The sequence below is a fragment of the Patella vulgata genome, chromosome 6, assembly GCF_932274485.2.
Source record: "Patella vulgata chromosome 6, xgPatVulg1.2, whole genome shotgun sequence".
NCBI lineage: Eukaryota > Metazoa > Mollusca > Gastropoda > Patellidae > Patella > Patella vulgata.
In genome coordinates, this window is record NC_065884.2 from 20,352,495 (window position 1) to 20,369,649 (window position 17,155).

General features: G+C 34.1%; 1 protein-coding gene across 1 annotated transcript; it reads left to right on the forward strand.

The window, feature by feature from the left end:
- Positions 1–127: 127 nt before the first annotated feature.
- On the forward strand, positions 128–17,130 carry LOC126824289 (uncharacterized). Its single transcript, XM_050553487.2, has 3 exons — positions 128–298; positions 12,318–12,497; positions 14,285–17,130. Exons 1-3 carry the CDS (start codon positions 180–182, stop codon positions 16,257–16,259), a joined length of 2,274 nt encoding a protein of 757 aa, XP_050409444.2. The 5' UTR covers positions 128–179; the 3' UTR covers positions 16,260–17,130.
- The last annotated feature ends 25 nt before the right edge of the window (positions 17,131–17,155 follow it).

Here is a 17,155-nt window from a genome sequence, read left to right on the forward strand (position 1 = left end):
TGTTGGTGATCGATTAAATATTCCACACTGGATGATCTAGACATTTGGACTATTGATAAGAACATGGCCTTAAGCCTCGTGGGGCGATAAATATAACCTGTACTAACATTGATATCTGTAGATAATTGATCTTGAAGGTAACAGGGAAATATTGTTGAACGAATATAAGAGATGGTAGCATGGTGCTATTAAAGCGATCGGTCGTGTTTGTCTTTATAATTCTTGTTCTTGGAGCAACATTTGTAGTTTATTTAAAACAACCAAGGAGTATATTCCACAAAACCTTACAATTATCTTGGTAAGTAACATTTTCATAGCGTTCATTTCGATGACAATATACATCACTATTTTTCCAAAATGACCCCAAATTTGACGATTTTTTTTCGATATGATGGTTGAACCATAGAAAAATAATACAAACTAGTATTTTAGTTCTATAGTTACACAAAATTAGAAGGAAGGGTTGAATTTTTTATAGTCTCCGCCACCTCCCCTCTCGTTGACTGTATGAGTGAACATAGGCTGTACATGTAGCGTGTTTTAACAATGTTGTCTTTCATGTTATTAATACGTTTGCCTCGAATGTATCCATGGAGATAATAAGCATTATAAAAAAAAAGACCGGCATGAGAGATAATGAATGACGTGAGAGTAATTATATGATGATGACGCTGAGCACGGCTTTCTTATGTTTAAAGATATATTGATTAGACAGTTTAGTAATGAAATGAAATGAAATGAAATGGGGTTTAACGTTCCTACTGTTCTGCTCGGACTGGGCTAATGAAGAGAGAGAGAGAGAGAGAGAGAGAAAGAGAGAGAGAGAGAGAGAGAGAGAGAGAGTTTTGGGGGTGGGGGGGGATTATAGTGCTTCTTTGCCGAATTACGTCATTGCAAGACAAATTTCGAGTAGCCAAAAGATAGATAACTACATAAAGATTTAGAATGATTTGTTGGTACAATATCAATACAATTTGTCCGACTATGGCCATGGATTTGTTAGGTGGGAAGACCTCTCCTTGATTAATAAAAAACGTAATGTTAGTTGGTAGATCATCAAAGAGGGTATAATTATACCGCTCTTATCGGGATTGGTAGATGTCTTCTGTATGTATAGAATAGTGTTTTAGATGCCGGGTAAGTCTAAACCAATTTATAATAAAGTAAGCATACAGGCATTAATAGCCTGAAATAAACGGGCCAGTGCGTGAGATTACATACATAGTTTAAGGACAATATTGGTGCCAGTCATTATCACATATGTGATAGAACTGGTTAAACACGTTCCAAATATTATTTTATCACAGAGATCATTATATGTGATAATGACTGGCACCAATATTGTCCTTTAAATCACCGGGGTCCTGTTTCACGAAATTTCAACTTGACTGTAACATATACATAATACGTTCGTTATTTGCTACATATATATTTGTTGCATTGTATTAATGTTCGTTTATTTGTTACATGTATATTTGTTGTATTGTATTGATGTAATTTTTGTAATTATATGCTGCTCCTCGTTGGCGTTTTTATGCAATAAAATTTACTTACTTACTTACTTACTAAAGATAAAATCCAAATTTTAGTAGATACTTCAATTTTGATTGGCTAAGCACTAAAATCAATCTCATATTATCCAATCACATTACTAAAATTTTGATTTTATCTTAGTTAAAATTGAGTGAAACAGGCCCCTGGTATAGACAAATTATCTCATTCTAACCACCTGAGAGTGTATATATAATATATTGGACGTGTAGTTAAAATTGAGTGAAACAGGCCCCTGGTATAGACAAATTATCTCATTCTAACCACCTGAGAGTGTATATATAATATATTGGACGTGTAGGTGACAGTATATCTTATATAGTAGACCAATAACATATGGGGTTCAAATTCGCACACGTGGGGTTCAAATCGATTCTATACATTTATATAAGGCAGTGGCTATTGTTACGACGAGTCGTAAAAATAGTCCCCAGGCTATTGTTACGACGATGCTTTCACAGCCCTCCATCGGCGAAGTGAAAAACTGAATAGTCGTAAAAATATTCCTAACCCTAACCATCTCTTAATTGCTGCCTTCAGTTCTGAAAACGTTGAAAATACTGCTTTTTTTTTTTCAAAGCTGGTGTTGGAGAGACTGGCAGCCATTTTGGAATTCGTTCTAAACTTGGCTCAGACTCGTCGTAACAGTAGCCACTTTGTTTATATAAATACCTTACATGACTTACAATATAATCTTAATATGATATGAGTTATGGAGCACTGTATGACACGGGTCTCGTCTAGCTAATGATTAAATAACTTATGCCAGTTACAATAGAATATTCATAAGGAGGTGTGGGTTTTCTCCGGGACTTCCAGCCCCCCACCCCCAAAAAAGGCACTCTGTTAAAAATAACATACCCTACGCGCAAGCCCCTGCACCCATCATTCCGACTTAGCTTACACAAAGATTTGAACTCTATATAAGAGTTTATATTTCACACTCTATGACGATTCATGTATATTCAAGGTGCATTATGCAAGAGCTTACTTTGACTCTTGTGGGTCTTTATTTTGGTTTCAAATGTTATATAAATTATTAATTAGACATTTATTCACATGGCAATCCCATAATCCAATTTCTAGATCATCGGTTGTTTGTGATTTTGATTATTTACTTTAATAATCGAGATTTTATTTATTATCGTAACAATGGTAGCAAGGACAAAGGGCACCACGTTACTCTTATCAAAACCACAATAGTAGTATCTGTGCCTTTCAGCCATATTTTTACCAAGGAGAGTTGACGCCTTTGTTCTATTCAATAGATTGAATAATGTATTGTTATCCGAACAATGGGGATATGAATATAGATGAATGGTGAATGGTTGTAACGGCAAAGTGAACATACACTTCTCAATGGATGCAATCAACCATGAATTTACACAGATAATAGTATTATCTGTATATTATAAATGTTTTCTGGCAATATCAACCAAAATTTAACGTTAAATTTAACATATACATATATCTCAATTTTTATGTATAAAAAGACGGAATCAGATTAAACGTTAAATCTAAATATACTAAACCATTATCAATAAATAAATGGAGTAATAGAGAGATGAAACGGAAAACTGCCGCATATTCAATTTGAGCAATAAAATAATCGGTAACCCTAGATTACCGAGAATTCATTGCACATACAAGACGATGTTGTCTTTAATCACTGATTATTTATCATAAATATCGAAGCCCAATAAATTCTCGAATTTTACATTCCCAAGTCTTTTTCCGTGGGTTTTTATCTTAGAATTTTTATCAACTTGATAAAGGTACGCGACAAACGCTCACTAACGCTGGGAGATTTAGACAATCACAGCGTGCTACCTTTCACGTTACTCGCGCAGCCAACACTAATCGTCGCAGTTGCCAATTAGAGAAACCTTACATTTTTGATTTTTGTCTTAATAACGAGTAATTGCTCCACCAATCCTCAGACATTCAGCAATTCGTCGTGGCATGCTCCTAATGAACCGTCCAATCACGATTTGGGGAAATCTGACCCACTCATCTTGCAGTGCCACGGCCAATTCTTGCCGTGTTGTTGGTTGACGTTGACGAACACGTCTCCCGATCAAATTAAACGTAGTACACTAAAGTAAAGATACCATAAACAGGAAATCTTATGCAAGAATCGATAGGAAAGCAAACATGGATAGGATAAGCCAGCAGGCGAGAGTTTTCATCAACCCATCCTTGAAGTGTCAAATTTGACAATGAACCCCTTCCCCCGTGGTTCTGTTGGGGTGATAAGTTCTTCATCTGTGAACATACTCTTAGAGCATGTCCATGACTATTTATCATATCACAACTGCATAGGTATTTTCATTGCAATATCCCCTACTTTTTTGAAGAGTATAACGGCTTTTCATTCAAAATCAAAATAAAAGAATCTTCACTGGGTAGTTTTTGTTCTTCGAATATTGAAATCTCTTGAACGCATCTTTACATACTGCAATTACATTACCCCCCCCCCCCCCGCCCAAAAAAAAAATCAAAAAGTTGAAAAATCAACTTTAATCCACACAAAACAAGGACTATTACCTTCTCAAGAAAATTAAACCGCACTCTTAACACTCTTTGCTGTGCTGGAGCTGGGTTAACTGATAGCAAAGAACTTAAGAATTAGTAATTGTAATGGGGCTGTTCATACTAATTATTCCGTTATAAAAGGACTGATTTGTGTCAGAAGTTTAAAATATCTAGTATCAATATACTGGGCTTTAATGTCGCCTATTATTCGACTACGTGGACGTACTCCGAAATGAGTGTACTACAAAAACCAAGGTCCTGTACCTTGAAAACGTAAATCTTGATGTCCTTAGAACAATCACTGGATTAGTGAGAGCTACATCTTATAACCTATCGTAAATTGCATCAGGGTTCACTTGGATTAAAATGAGACGGTGGCCCCATAAACTAACCCTGTTTTACGAAATGGCGAATTTAGAAATTCTCGTTTGCAATTGTCGAAATCATTTATTTATTTGGACATTTATTGTTTTAAAGAAAGAATTCATACTTTATTTTTTTTTATTTTGGGGAATATTTTATACTTCTTGCCAAAATATTTTTAGACAAAACAAATTTTCAAATTGTGGAACCTTTGAAAACTAGTAGATGTCATTTAAATTTGCCCCCCCCCCCCCGGTCCCGCCCGTCACATGCGCACACACCCACAAACACCCAACACCCAACACCCCATCACAGACTTTAACATCAACACGAATAATATCTTTTCATGTTGTTTTATTATAAAATGTATATATTCCCCCCTACGGTCGTTTTTTTAAATTATGCATACCAATCTTACTCCCCTTTATCTCAAAAATGATGATTAGAACGCTCCAGTACACATGTAATGGTGAAAAGACAGACAACCAGCACGAATAATACCTTTTCATGTTGTTTATTACAAAATGTATATATTTCTTCCACGGTCGTTTATTTTTAAAAATATGCATACCAACCTTACTCTTTTTTCTCCTCAAAAATTGGTGATTAGAACGCTCCGTTACTCATGTCATTGTTTTTTTGTCTTTATGTATTTTCATTATCTATTTGAACTCCCTTTTCAGCCCGAAACACGTAACTTATTATATTCTTGAAATATCACAAGTAAATGATATAGCCGCGTGTGCAACTATTATATCGTTTAGTTTCGAGTAATATTCATTTTGAGCTTTTTAAAGCATCCCCGTGAAAAAATATTATCTAAAATACTTAATCATTCAATATTCCATTATTTTGAAAATAAAAACCACACAAAAAAATGTTTAGGAAGCAAATTTCTGAGCGTTAATATCCCCGTGAATAATATTATCTAAAATACTAAATCATTTGAGTTACCGTATATCCCCAAAACCTGTAAGAAATAAATTAATTGTTAATTATCATCCTAGTTTATACATGCAATGTGTTCATTTTATTGTATTTCATACTTGGTCATTTTTGAGAGTAAATAGCAGTTTTATCAATAATTTTCTCAAATTGTATCAATCACACACCAAACGTCAATTGTGATTAGCTTATCAAACGGGGGAAATTTGTTGCAATAAGAAATACCTATATTCGGACATTGATTTACTATAACATTAATACATCAGCAGTAACTATAAAATAAAAAACGTTAAAGGAGCTAAATCGCTAATATTTATGGGACCTAGAAATTGACAGAAATGGGTAGCAACGAATATAATTAGGTAATGTGAATGTATATAAACTGATTTACATTCAATCGTTTCTGTTTTTACCGTAATTTCTAATCAGTTATGTTCGGCGAAATGCGCCAAAGTCTCAATTGAATGACGGTCTTTAGCGTCTGGTTATTCCAGTCTAAACCGATGGTATTTATTGCGCATGCTCTCCATATAAGAATATAGCATTGACATGACTTGTGGAATATGTCTAGCCTCGGTCTTCGAGCCCCTTGTGCCAAATGGCACTGAAACGCATTATGGTACACGATTCGTGTACCAATGGTAAAATGTTTCTTTTGTCTTGAATATTGGATATCAGAAGCTCATCTATTCCTTGTAAGGTCACAAGACCAATGCTGATTTGAATTGACAAATAATTCGTGTTTTCAATGTCGAAGATTTTGATGATATTGAGTTAGAGACTTAGCTACTTTAACAATAATTTTTGTAGATATGGAAAAAAAGATATTGATCACATAGAAATACCAACATTTTTTTAAAGATATGGAAAAAAGATGTTGATCACATAGAAATACCAAATTTATATTCCATAAATGGTAGATGTAGACATTAAACATACATTATGCAAGGGCTATATCTCCCTATTGCAGGACTTCCTTTAGGCCTGAAATGTTTTCTAAATTATTAATTAGACATTAATTAACTGATCCAAGGCCATAATTAACTGATCCAAGGCCATAATCAACTCTCGATTGCTTCGGATTTCTCAGATATTAAATAGATTAGAACGGTTCAGCCATATTTTAATGGCTGCAATTATTGCAACGTCTTGTCAAACCTTCAAAGGCTAATATCTTCTCTCGCAATAGAGTAATTGGAATGAAAATTTCAAATTATTCACTTTACATTATCTATTGTCGAACTATTATAGCAAGAATGGCTAGCTCTTTATCGAAATCTTACATACTGTATCTTTAAGTTAAAGATAAAAGTTACAAGTTTGTTTTTTATATGAAATTTTACAATTTTATAATAATCTACCGGAAATATACATAACAGGGATAAAGCATAACGTTTCCACGATATAATAACCATGAATGTAAGTGAATAAACAACAAACAACGCCTCAAAATTCATACGTTCATGGAAAAATCTTACCAATCGGTGCATAGATACGATAAGCATTCATTAAAAATCACAGAGAATATAAAATATGTGACTGGACAAAAATATTACTATATGATATATATGTCCAGACTGAAAAATCTCTGTTCAGACTGATATAATAAAATATCTGCAGTTTATAGGGAACTCTGTAAGATGCACATAAGTATATACCACTGTTTTATTTCGAACAAGTATAAAAACATTTCATTGGAGAGATTAAACATTATTGACATAGATTTATAATGATGTTTAGTTATTTTCGAAAGATATTTACTTGTGAAGTAAGGTTTGTTAAATAATCTCTTCAGTGTTTAATCAATTGTAACGGTGATTTTCCGAGTTGTTTGACTTGAACCGTGAATTTTAAATATGTTTTGTACTAGACAATGTAACGGCATATACATACATTTCGATAATTGCACTTTTATTAAAGTTCAAATGTTCGGGGTGCATATTCCATATGTCGTGAATGCGGCGAGGAAAATGATACATGCCTATTTTTTAAGTTTCATAATAAACCATCTAGAAACCTCAATTTAAAGCCGGAAATCAACTGTATCGCGTTATGGGGAATGGAAGTAATTGTATAAGGTATTAGACAGGGAAAGATTTGTCAATGAATGTCGGTGAAGGGGAAATTTCCAAATAATGTTTAACCCGTTTCATATAAGTTGTGAATAAAAGGGGTAGCTTATTCCAAACCATATAGCTCATATTGTCTTGATCATCCCTATGTGCGTAAATAATCATCTAATAATAAATATAGCCTCATGCAACAGAATGACCATATGTTCAGATAGGGAAAAATGCCTCTTCAGACTAAAATATCTGCAGTTTTGCAGAACGACGAAGTCCAGTTAAGTTTATCCACGTAAAAGTAACTCCATCTCGACAAATAACGACACCCCAGTTTGAAAGGTATATTATTTGTGTGCTGGTGATATCAAATGGAAGTACTAAAATGGCTGAAGTATGTCGAATGTACAACCGTCTGTTATCAACACAAGGACGACAGGGTATTCCCTTATAGTAGTAAACCAAGCATCCATCTTTTTAAATGCAGTTAAGCCCCCCCCCCCCTTATTATATAATCTGTTACTCTAATGAACTTTAAAAAAAAAAACCCAAAAAACGAAGAATTAATTTATCAAATTAAAAATGAATTTATAAGATTAAAATTCAATTTATAAGATTAAAATTGAATTTATAAGATTGAATTTATAAGATTAAAATTGAATTTATAAGATTAAAATTGAATTTATAAGATTAAAATTGAATTTATAAGATTAAAATTGAATTTATAAAATTGTAAATGAATGTCATTATAAAATTGAAAATGAATTTATAAAATTAAAAACGAATTTATAAAAATTAAAAAATGAATTTATAAAATTAAAAATGAAATTATAAAATTAAAAATGAATTTATAAAATTAAAAATGAATTTATAAAATTAAAAATGAATTTATAAAATTATAAAATGAATTTATAAAATTTATAAAATGAATTTATAAAATTTATAAAATTAAAAATGAATTTATAAAATTAAAAATGAATTTATAAAATTAAAAATGAATTTATAAACTTAAAAATGAATTTATAAAATTAAAAATGAATTTATAAAATCAAAAATGAATTTATAAAGTTAAAAATGAATTTATAAAATTAAAAAGTTATTCTACAAATTTAATTTATTTCTTTTTTTTTAAATTGAAGATTATTTTCCAAAATTAAAAATTATTTTCCAAAATTAAAAATTATTTTCCAAAATTAAAAATTATTTTCCAAAATTAAAAATTATTTTCCAAAATTTCGATTTCCATACTCCCCTGGCAATACAATCTTTTGTTCTTCAAGTGCTGACAGAATATGTTTTTCACTGTCAGAGCATCTAAAATATGGAATAATCTTCTAGATACACACTTAGTCTTCGTTGTGTCATTAGTAACAATAAACAAATTGGGGGGGGGGGGACAAGAAAACTAACAAAATTCATACTACAGGCCTTACCTTAAAGGCTCAATACCACTCTTGTTGTAACTGAATAATATGTCTCAATTTTTATTCTGGTCAACAAATTGTACTATTTTACAATATTCCAATGAATTGGTGATACAAATTTCATCTTAACACACCTAATTTAAAAAATTGGAAAAATTCAACTAAACCTTTTCAAATGTGACTTGGATTTAAAAATATTTTCGAACCCTCTGGACAAGTAGAATAGGATGTAATGGATAATTTACACAACAGGTAGGACACTTAAACATCTAGTACTTAGAATAAGGCTATTATTTATTTTCTGGAGCTGTCAAGCCAGCAAGAGTGTTATTGTCCCTTTAAGGTTCTATGAATGTATAACAGTAAATGTGATGCAGCAAACTGAGTACTGCTGTAGTTTATAGTGCATGTGTAACATCTTACAACAATGCGTTACTCATAGAAATATATAGATATTTTACCTGGTTCAAACTTTTTACTTTTTTAAATTTCTTGTCTGGCGTAAAACCTTGGTTATGAAACGGAGGTTTCCATATTGGGTCTCCTTAAAATCTATGCAAACATAATTGCACAATCCAAATCGTTTTAGCTTGTCATACGAATCAACGTTCCGTTATATTGTCTTCTCCTAATTCTGCGACGTAAGCGACATTCCACACCTAACGGATCTAAAAGTTTAAGTATGACCGAACGAATTGAATAGTATAACCACTTTGGATACATTTTAAATGCATCCATCTATAGTCATGGCATTGACCACTTCGATGTAACTCTTGCTGAATATATTGAACAAACTCTTGCGTCTCGCAAAAGCCACTTTAACTGAATGATTTACCATGAGAACGGTTGTTATTTCCTCATAACTAACACTCAAGTGAAATGAAATGAAATGGGGTTTAACGTTCTTTCTTCTCCGACTGGGCTAATGAAGGCGGGCATATGCCATGCAAGGTGCTATGATTGAAATTTTGACGGACAGCGGTGCTACGGCCTACTCTTATATCGAATTCCAACTGCCGAGGGATCTCTTAAGTACACGCCAATGTGTACACGGGACCTCGGTTTATCGTCCCATCCAAACAACTAGACAGACAGTTGTCCTTGACATGGGGAAACCAAGCCGGAAATTCTGATGACTTTGACTTTTCGATTGTCAACCTTCCATTTATTAGTAGTAACTTTCCATTATCACCAGCTTATACAGAGTGTATGTGTCTCAGTTTGATACGTAAGAGCTTGTTCCTTTTATTCTGATTTTGCAAGTAGATCAAGACATTTGTCATCTAAATTTCAACTACAGAGATACTTGCCCACTAAACTTTAAAAAAACAACAACTTTAAAACGTTTTATGGCCGTCATATTGTTGATTCGTAAATATAGCTATTATTCTAGATAAATTTAATTGACGCGTATATATTTTCCAGGTTATATCTACGACATCTGTTACCACTGTTCATCATTTGCATTTTAGCTACTGAAAGTCATTTTCTGATTAAATTTTACCGAGATTTCTTCGAATGGTTTGGATGCAGCTAGCCGGCGAGTTTGTCGCCAGACAGGGTATATAAGCTTACTCTTCTGAACACCTGTTGCCACTTTGTACATGACGAACATTCCATTTGCTGATGGGGGGTTGGGTAGCAGAATGGTTAGCACGTGCGCGTTGTATCATAAGGTCTGTCATTGAGTCAACTGACGTGCGCGTTGTATCATAAGGTCTGTCATTGAGTCAACTGGCGTGATAAAAGATTCCTTGCGTACCAAGGAGTGGTCATTTTGTCGGACTGTTTCAGTCGAATTTTCACGAAATTCGAACTAAACCACCATTAGGGTATAACGGTGGTTAAAACAGTTGTTAAAATTGAACACAAATTGTGACTTCTAGCTGGCGCACACGCTAAAAGCTATCAACATTTAAACCCTCGGCGGCTGGATGTTTGACAACCCTGGGTTAGATGAAAAATTCTCCCATTGGGAATCGAAACCATGCCTCCCTCCAACGGAATTAAAATTACTGATTTCTGAAAGACCAATATTGAGCCTACATAATGAGTACACAGCTGGAACTAAAGTTTATTTATTAAATTCAACTTTTCTATTTTTAAAGGCAAATACAACGGGTGGTTCAGATATATCTCAAGCCAGGTGGTTCTTAAATGTCACTAATATGTACTATGTTAGTATTAAGACTGATATTATTATGTAATTATAAAACTTAAGTGGGTATTAAAAAGTGTTTATGAAGAACAGCTGGCTTGAACAATATGTAATCCGGAACAGAAAGTCACAGAACGCTTGATATTAAAACGGTTCATTCTCACATTACCCCGATGCTTCCTCTCAAATTTGAAAGAAATCCGTTCAAAAATATAGCCTCTATCGAGTTCACGAGGTTTTTTGGCAAAGATGGTATTATCTCGGGATTGGAAAGGCACAGAACGTTGAATATTAAGGTTCATCCGATCGTGGTCCTAGAGCTTTCCACCGTATATGAAAAAAATCCGTTAAATACTGGGGGGGGGGGGGGCTAACTCCGTAACGGAAAATCGCCAAATTCTGACCAGCGATTACTGGTTGGTCTCAAATTCCTGAATTTTGGAGGGTATAAATTCAAGGTTTCCACTAAAAAAAATGCACTCGTGTCTATAGTGCGTGAAAGAGGGAATAAAAATAATGACTTTCAGTACAGGACTGGGCCTCAAAACCCACCCAGGAATCCTGCACCTTCTTGGTTGCCTATAGAAATGGTTTCACTACTGATGTCTTCCGCCTTACTCCAGCCACAGTAGTGGCTCGTCCTACGGAGTTCCTTTGCGCAAGTTTTTTTTTAGTCAAATGACTACAAAAAGGTTACTGGCCTATAGCTTCGTTAATTTACACATAAACTGACCCAAAACTGTACTGCACATAGATTAATATATAATAAACCAATTTCTATTGAAATAAAGGTGAAGCCTTACCGCATAATTATATTATTATGATATGAAACCCAACTGCTACGCGAAATTTCTCGACTACCGAACTTATTTCTACTCGCCGGTATCATGGCGGCTTTCACATTATAAGAAACATCGCTTTGGAAATGTAGAACGCATTACCACAAAGAAAAACTATTCGGTAACTATTTTAGTGGTCCAGTCTTCACTATTTGTGATAGAATTACTTATTTCAAAACAAACTGTAATGATATGTGTTGACAATTGTGCGTTTGAACCTATTTAAACTTACGTAAGGAGTCTTCGACTGTATCAATTGTAGCGTTAAACACAGTTTAACGATAAATAATTGTAGCTAGGTTGCCTAATGCCCCATTATTCATTAGCTGACCCATTTTTTTACCAGTAGACCCCAGCCATCCAGACATTTTCCAAATACTCGTCTGGCCAGGCTTTACTCTTGGGCAGTAATATTTTATTTATTTTTTTTTATTATCAGGTATACTGTTCAATTCAATAAAAGTATTTTAAAGAAACCTGTTGTAGAGTTGAATGATAAATGGATTGTAGTATCAGATCGTACAGCTAGTCAAGAGAATTTAGATTATTTACAGAATATAACAGATTGGATGGTAGTATTAGTTTATGATCATAGTGAATCATCGACCTTGCAATGCAGGTATATTGCCTTTCATAATTTAATTCCAGTTTCATTTTTATTACGCATTGAGCCGCGTGCCCTCATTAATTATGTATATAATGCATTTTTTTTATTTTGCTTTAAAACTTGATAGGCTATCAACGTGTGACCATAAATCGTTCCTTGGTGTCACGATCAGCTGGTAACTCTTTGAAACGTTGCCCAAATCAATAAGTAGCTGTTTTTCCTTAAGTATGTGTTATAGTTTATTGCTCTATCCAGTTACTAAATGCCTCTAAAAGAGAATTATCAATATGTGTGTTTCAATACGTCGACTTCATATAAACTGATATGGCTAAAGTTAGGGAGTTCAAGTTGTCAGCTTTAATTCGGTAGCTACGTTTTCTCCCTTTACTGCAGACAAGTGAACAGTGGCATCCAATCAAAAGTTGTGACACTAACGCACTCAAATCAAATACAGCGACATTTAATATAGCGACTTCCGCGAACCCTTGACATTGAACGAATCTTGAACTTCGCAACTCGATTATCACAGGTGGATATTTTAGCTGGAAAGCGCGAGACTTGGTATTCGCGATGATCGAGGAATCTGATAGGCTTTCAAGCTGGGTGAATACCCATTCGAAATTAGTGCCGAAATATGCAGGGTATTACGTGAATTCCTTGATAAGATGTACGGAGAAAGATCAAGCCTTCTATTGAAGATGGGTTATTTATATCTTTAATTCAAAATGACTCTATCACTTATTAAAGTAGTACAAGATTTGATTCGAATGTTCTAGCACTAATTGCCCCCGCCTTTCGAAGAAAGCAGGGGACTATTAAAATGGGTTCGTCCGTCAGTCTGTCTGTCTGTCTGTCCGTCACACTTTTTGGGACACAATAACTCTCTTTCTAATTGAGCTAGAATGTTCAAACATGGTGTAGGTGTTTATTAGGTCAATGCAATCTGATTGGTTGATGCTTTGGGGCCACTAACTTTGGTTTTAATTAGTGAGAGTGATGAAGCTTGAGCATAGATTCATTATATCATTACCTTGACTAAGTTTGATGATGAGAATTTTCTGCTTAGGCTAAGGATCGATAAGCAATTTGATTGGTCAAGACTTTGGAACATAACAACTCTGCTTTTAATTGAGGTAGAATGTTTAAACTTGATGTAGATGTTCATTAGGTGAATGTCTAGACTGAGTTCAATGATTAACATTTCAAGCTAAAGCTAAACAGAGGTAAGCAATTTCATTGGTCGATGCTTTGGAACAAGATAACTTTGATTCTTCTTGGACTAATTTCAATTATTGCCAGCTTTATAATTCAAATATCTATAGCACTTATTAAATCTTAGCAAGATTTGATTCAAATGGGAGATTGGGGAACAGGCAAAAGGTCTGTCAGATCCCTATCCCTAAAGTATCACTTTCAAGAAGAAAATAAATGTAATTAAAGATATATTTATATAATACATTCAAAATAACTTTAGAAATAAAATATATGAAATGGGGTTTAATATCCTACTTTTCTGCACCCAGTGGGCTAATGAATACACACACCATGCAGTGTGCTATAAGGGAAATATTGCCCGGAAAGTGCTGGTACAGCTTACTCTTAAATTAAATTTCAACTGTCAGGGTTTCTTTTACGTGCACACATTGCTTTAAATCCCATCTGAATGACTAGATGCTGTCCCTGCCAGGCCCTCCATCCTGCACAGCTGCTTAGTGGGCATGCATCTCACTCACTGAGATACCACAGCTCCCATATATCTTTAGACTCACCTGTGTATATTTATATTTTCTATGTTTTAGAAAACCAAGCTGTGTAGTGCTGGATCAAACAAAGCAAAAAAACCTAGGATATCAAATATTTGAGTCTATACCACATGGAAAGAATAAAAATAAGTGCATGGGATATATGTACGCGATTCAACACGGTGCTAAATATATATATGACACAGATGGTGCCAGCTATCCGTGGGATAATCTGACAGATTTTCTTTATGAGGAAAAATCTCATGGCTTACGATATAACACTACATCCATCTTTAACCCATACAGACATTTTGGGCAACCAACATTATGGCCGCGCGGATACCCCTTGAATTCTGTTGGGGAAAATATAACACATCATTATTTCCTTGGTCATTGGAAAACTCCATTAATACAACAAACTATGACAGAAGGAAGTTCTGATGTTGATGCTTATATCCGTTTGACACGGAAAAAAACTGAATCCGTGTTAAATGTTACTTTTGATAGACAGGCACCACCAGTTTTCATCGCAGAAAATGTGTTCTCACCTCTGAATGCACAGAACACATTGTTTCATTACAAAGCTATGTGGGCATTACTTTTACCAATCAGTACGCCACAATTAGTCAGTGATATTTGGAGGGGTTATTGGGCTCAACGTCTGTTATGGGAAATTGGTGGAACTATTTCTTTCCTGCCCCCAAATGGTCGACGAATTTTGAAACCTCATTCGTATTTTAGTGAAGCTGTTAATGAAAAAGATCTGTACTTTCAATCCGAAAATCTAATAAACCTATTACAAAAGTGGCAATGTGGTCTGAACCTCGGATTTTTCTATTGTATAATGGACTTAACAACAACCATGGCAACAAAAGAATTCTTGAGTGTGGATGATGTGAAATTAGTAAAAGCTTGGCTTAATGATTTAAAAGCACTGAATTATACTGAACCAAAGAGGGTATTAAAACCCATTACTTTTCCTCAACCATCCAAACAGCGAAAAATAGATGAACTAAAACCAGTTTATTTCTGGCCAACTGTACAAAGTCCGCCATCTTTATTTAGAAATCGACCACCAGAGGGACCAAGATGGTTTCAGATGAAACAAATATCAAATCTATGTTCAAATTTCTCATTAACTCTTCAAGATATGGTGCAATCGAATCTCACACAATTTCCCAATATACTTCTGATTATTCTCTTCAATTATCCACATTATGGGGCTGTGCCTTATTTAGAAAAATTATATAAAGTTCACTTCAAAAATATTCTTTACTGCGGTGACAACATTAGGGCTTTCGAGCAAGTGGCCCAAACCCTTTATCCACGAAGACTGTCATTCATTGAGATATATTCAAACAAGGGTTATAATGGAATGAGATGTATGAATTACGCAATGAAAATGAAGTTCAACGTCGACGGTTATCTTATGACGGGGGACGATGCCATTATTAATCCATGGAGCCTTAAATCATTACCTTTGACTGAAATATGGGGTGCCAATCGTGAACTTCGAACACTGGCTATGAAAATCAGTGACTGCAGGTTTTGTAATTGGTGGTGGGGGCAATATGGTAGAGAGCGCTTTATTAGAAGTCTTAAGGAAATGGAAGGGTTATCTAAAAAGAATTCTGATGCTAAAAAGACAATAAATTTATTTTTAAGTCAGCTAAAAAATAATACTCGCACAAAAGAAGCAGCTTTTAAAGGTATGTCTGATGTGTATTATATTCCAAGAAGACATAAAGACAAATTTATTTTTATATCTGATATATTTTGTAAACATGAATTTTTTTTAGAGTTAGCTTTTCCTACATTAACTGCTGGACTAGAACCTGTGAGAAAAATCTACAAATTAAGTGGACGCTATATCTGGGGCCCCACTAGAGACAAATATCAGGGATTGTATAGTTCAAAAAAGAACTATTATCATCCCATTAAAATAGAAAAAGAAGTAAAAGCTAACAGTTCATTGATATTTCAGTTCTTTTGCAAAAAGTATTTTCCATTTTCCTTTGAACATGTGGTTTAGTTGTTTCAATGTTGAATCTTGTCTAGCAGCGCCCCTGTCTATATTTGTACCATGGTAAGTGTCCTTTATTGCCAATGTGCCATTTTTTAAATTATTTTACTAAATTTGTTTTTTTTTTCAAAATATTCCTTCAATTTTGCTGAAAAGTTGTAAGAGGCAAAGGCAATATTTTCACATGCATTTAGCTAGGTGGCATAGCTTAAGTGCCTGTTCAGAATCTGGTTGTCCTTTTTCTCTACACTCTCTTGTGGTTGGGCCATTGGAACATCCAGCTGCCATCCTTGGTATCCCAAGTGGAATCATTCCGTTTGACACCACTAAGCCCTGTGTCCATTCACATGAGTTTTCACAAATTCAAATTATCTGCCCTTGATGCTTTCATTGGCATGTAGGTTGATTCTACGAAGCAATCAAAACACAGTTTACATACCAGTCTTAGCGTTATTGTTTATATTAATAAAGCAGTTTGCATGCTCGATTTAGTTACAATAAAATTTGAGTTACTTCCCTTCGGATTTTTTTTATCTTTCGATTAAAATCGCCCAATTATCAAGGGTTGATAATTTGACTATGTGTCTCCCTAATGAATGGACCTAGGGGTTAGTGGGGATACCGAGGATGTTCAGCCACCCAGTATCCCCCAGGATTAAATAGAAGCAATGACAAGGATTAGTGTGGTATCGCCTGAAGAAGTTCTGATATACCATATTTATTGGGATAATCACATTCATTTTAACAAATATCTTTAGCAACTACAAGAATCTATTATGTGTAAAAATCCACAACAAACTTTTAAGGAAGTAAATTTTGTATGTTGGAATTTATATTTATTTTTCATGGTTATTTATAGAAATGAGTAAATTACTTTTCTTTCTGCAATTTAAATAATTTATACA

Bases quoted from the DNA above. Each gene is read 5' to 3' on its own strand.
- LOC126824289 (XM_050553487.2), top strand. From the start codon at position 180: ATGGTGCTATTAAAGCGATCGGTCGTGTTTGTCTTTATAATTCTTGTT. The intron at 299-12,317 runs GTAAGTAACATT...TTTTATTATCAG, and splicing joins AAAACCTTACAATTATCTTG to GTATACTGTTCAATTCAATA. The intron at 12,498-14,284 runs GTATATTGCCTT...TCTATGTTTTAG, and splicing joins TCATCGACCTTGCAATGCAG to AAAACCAAGCTGTGTAGTGC.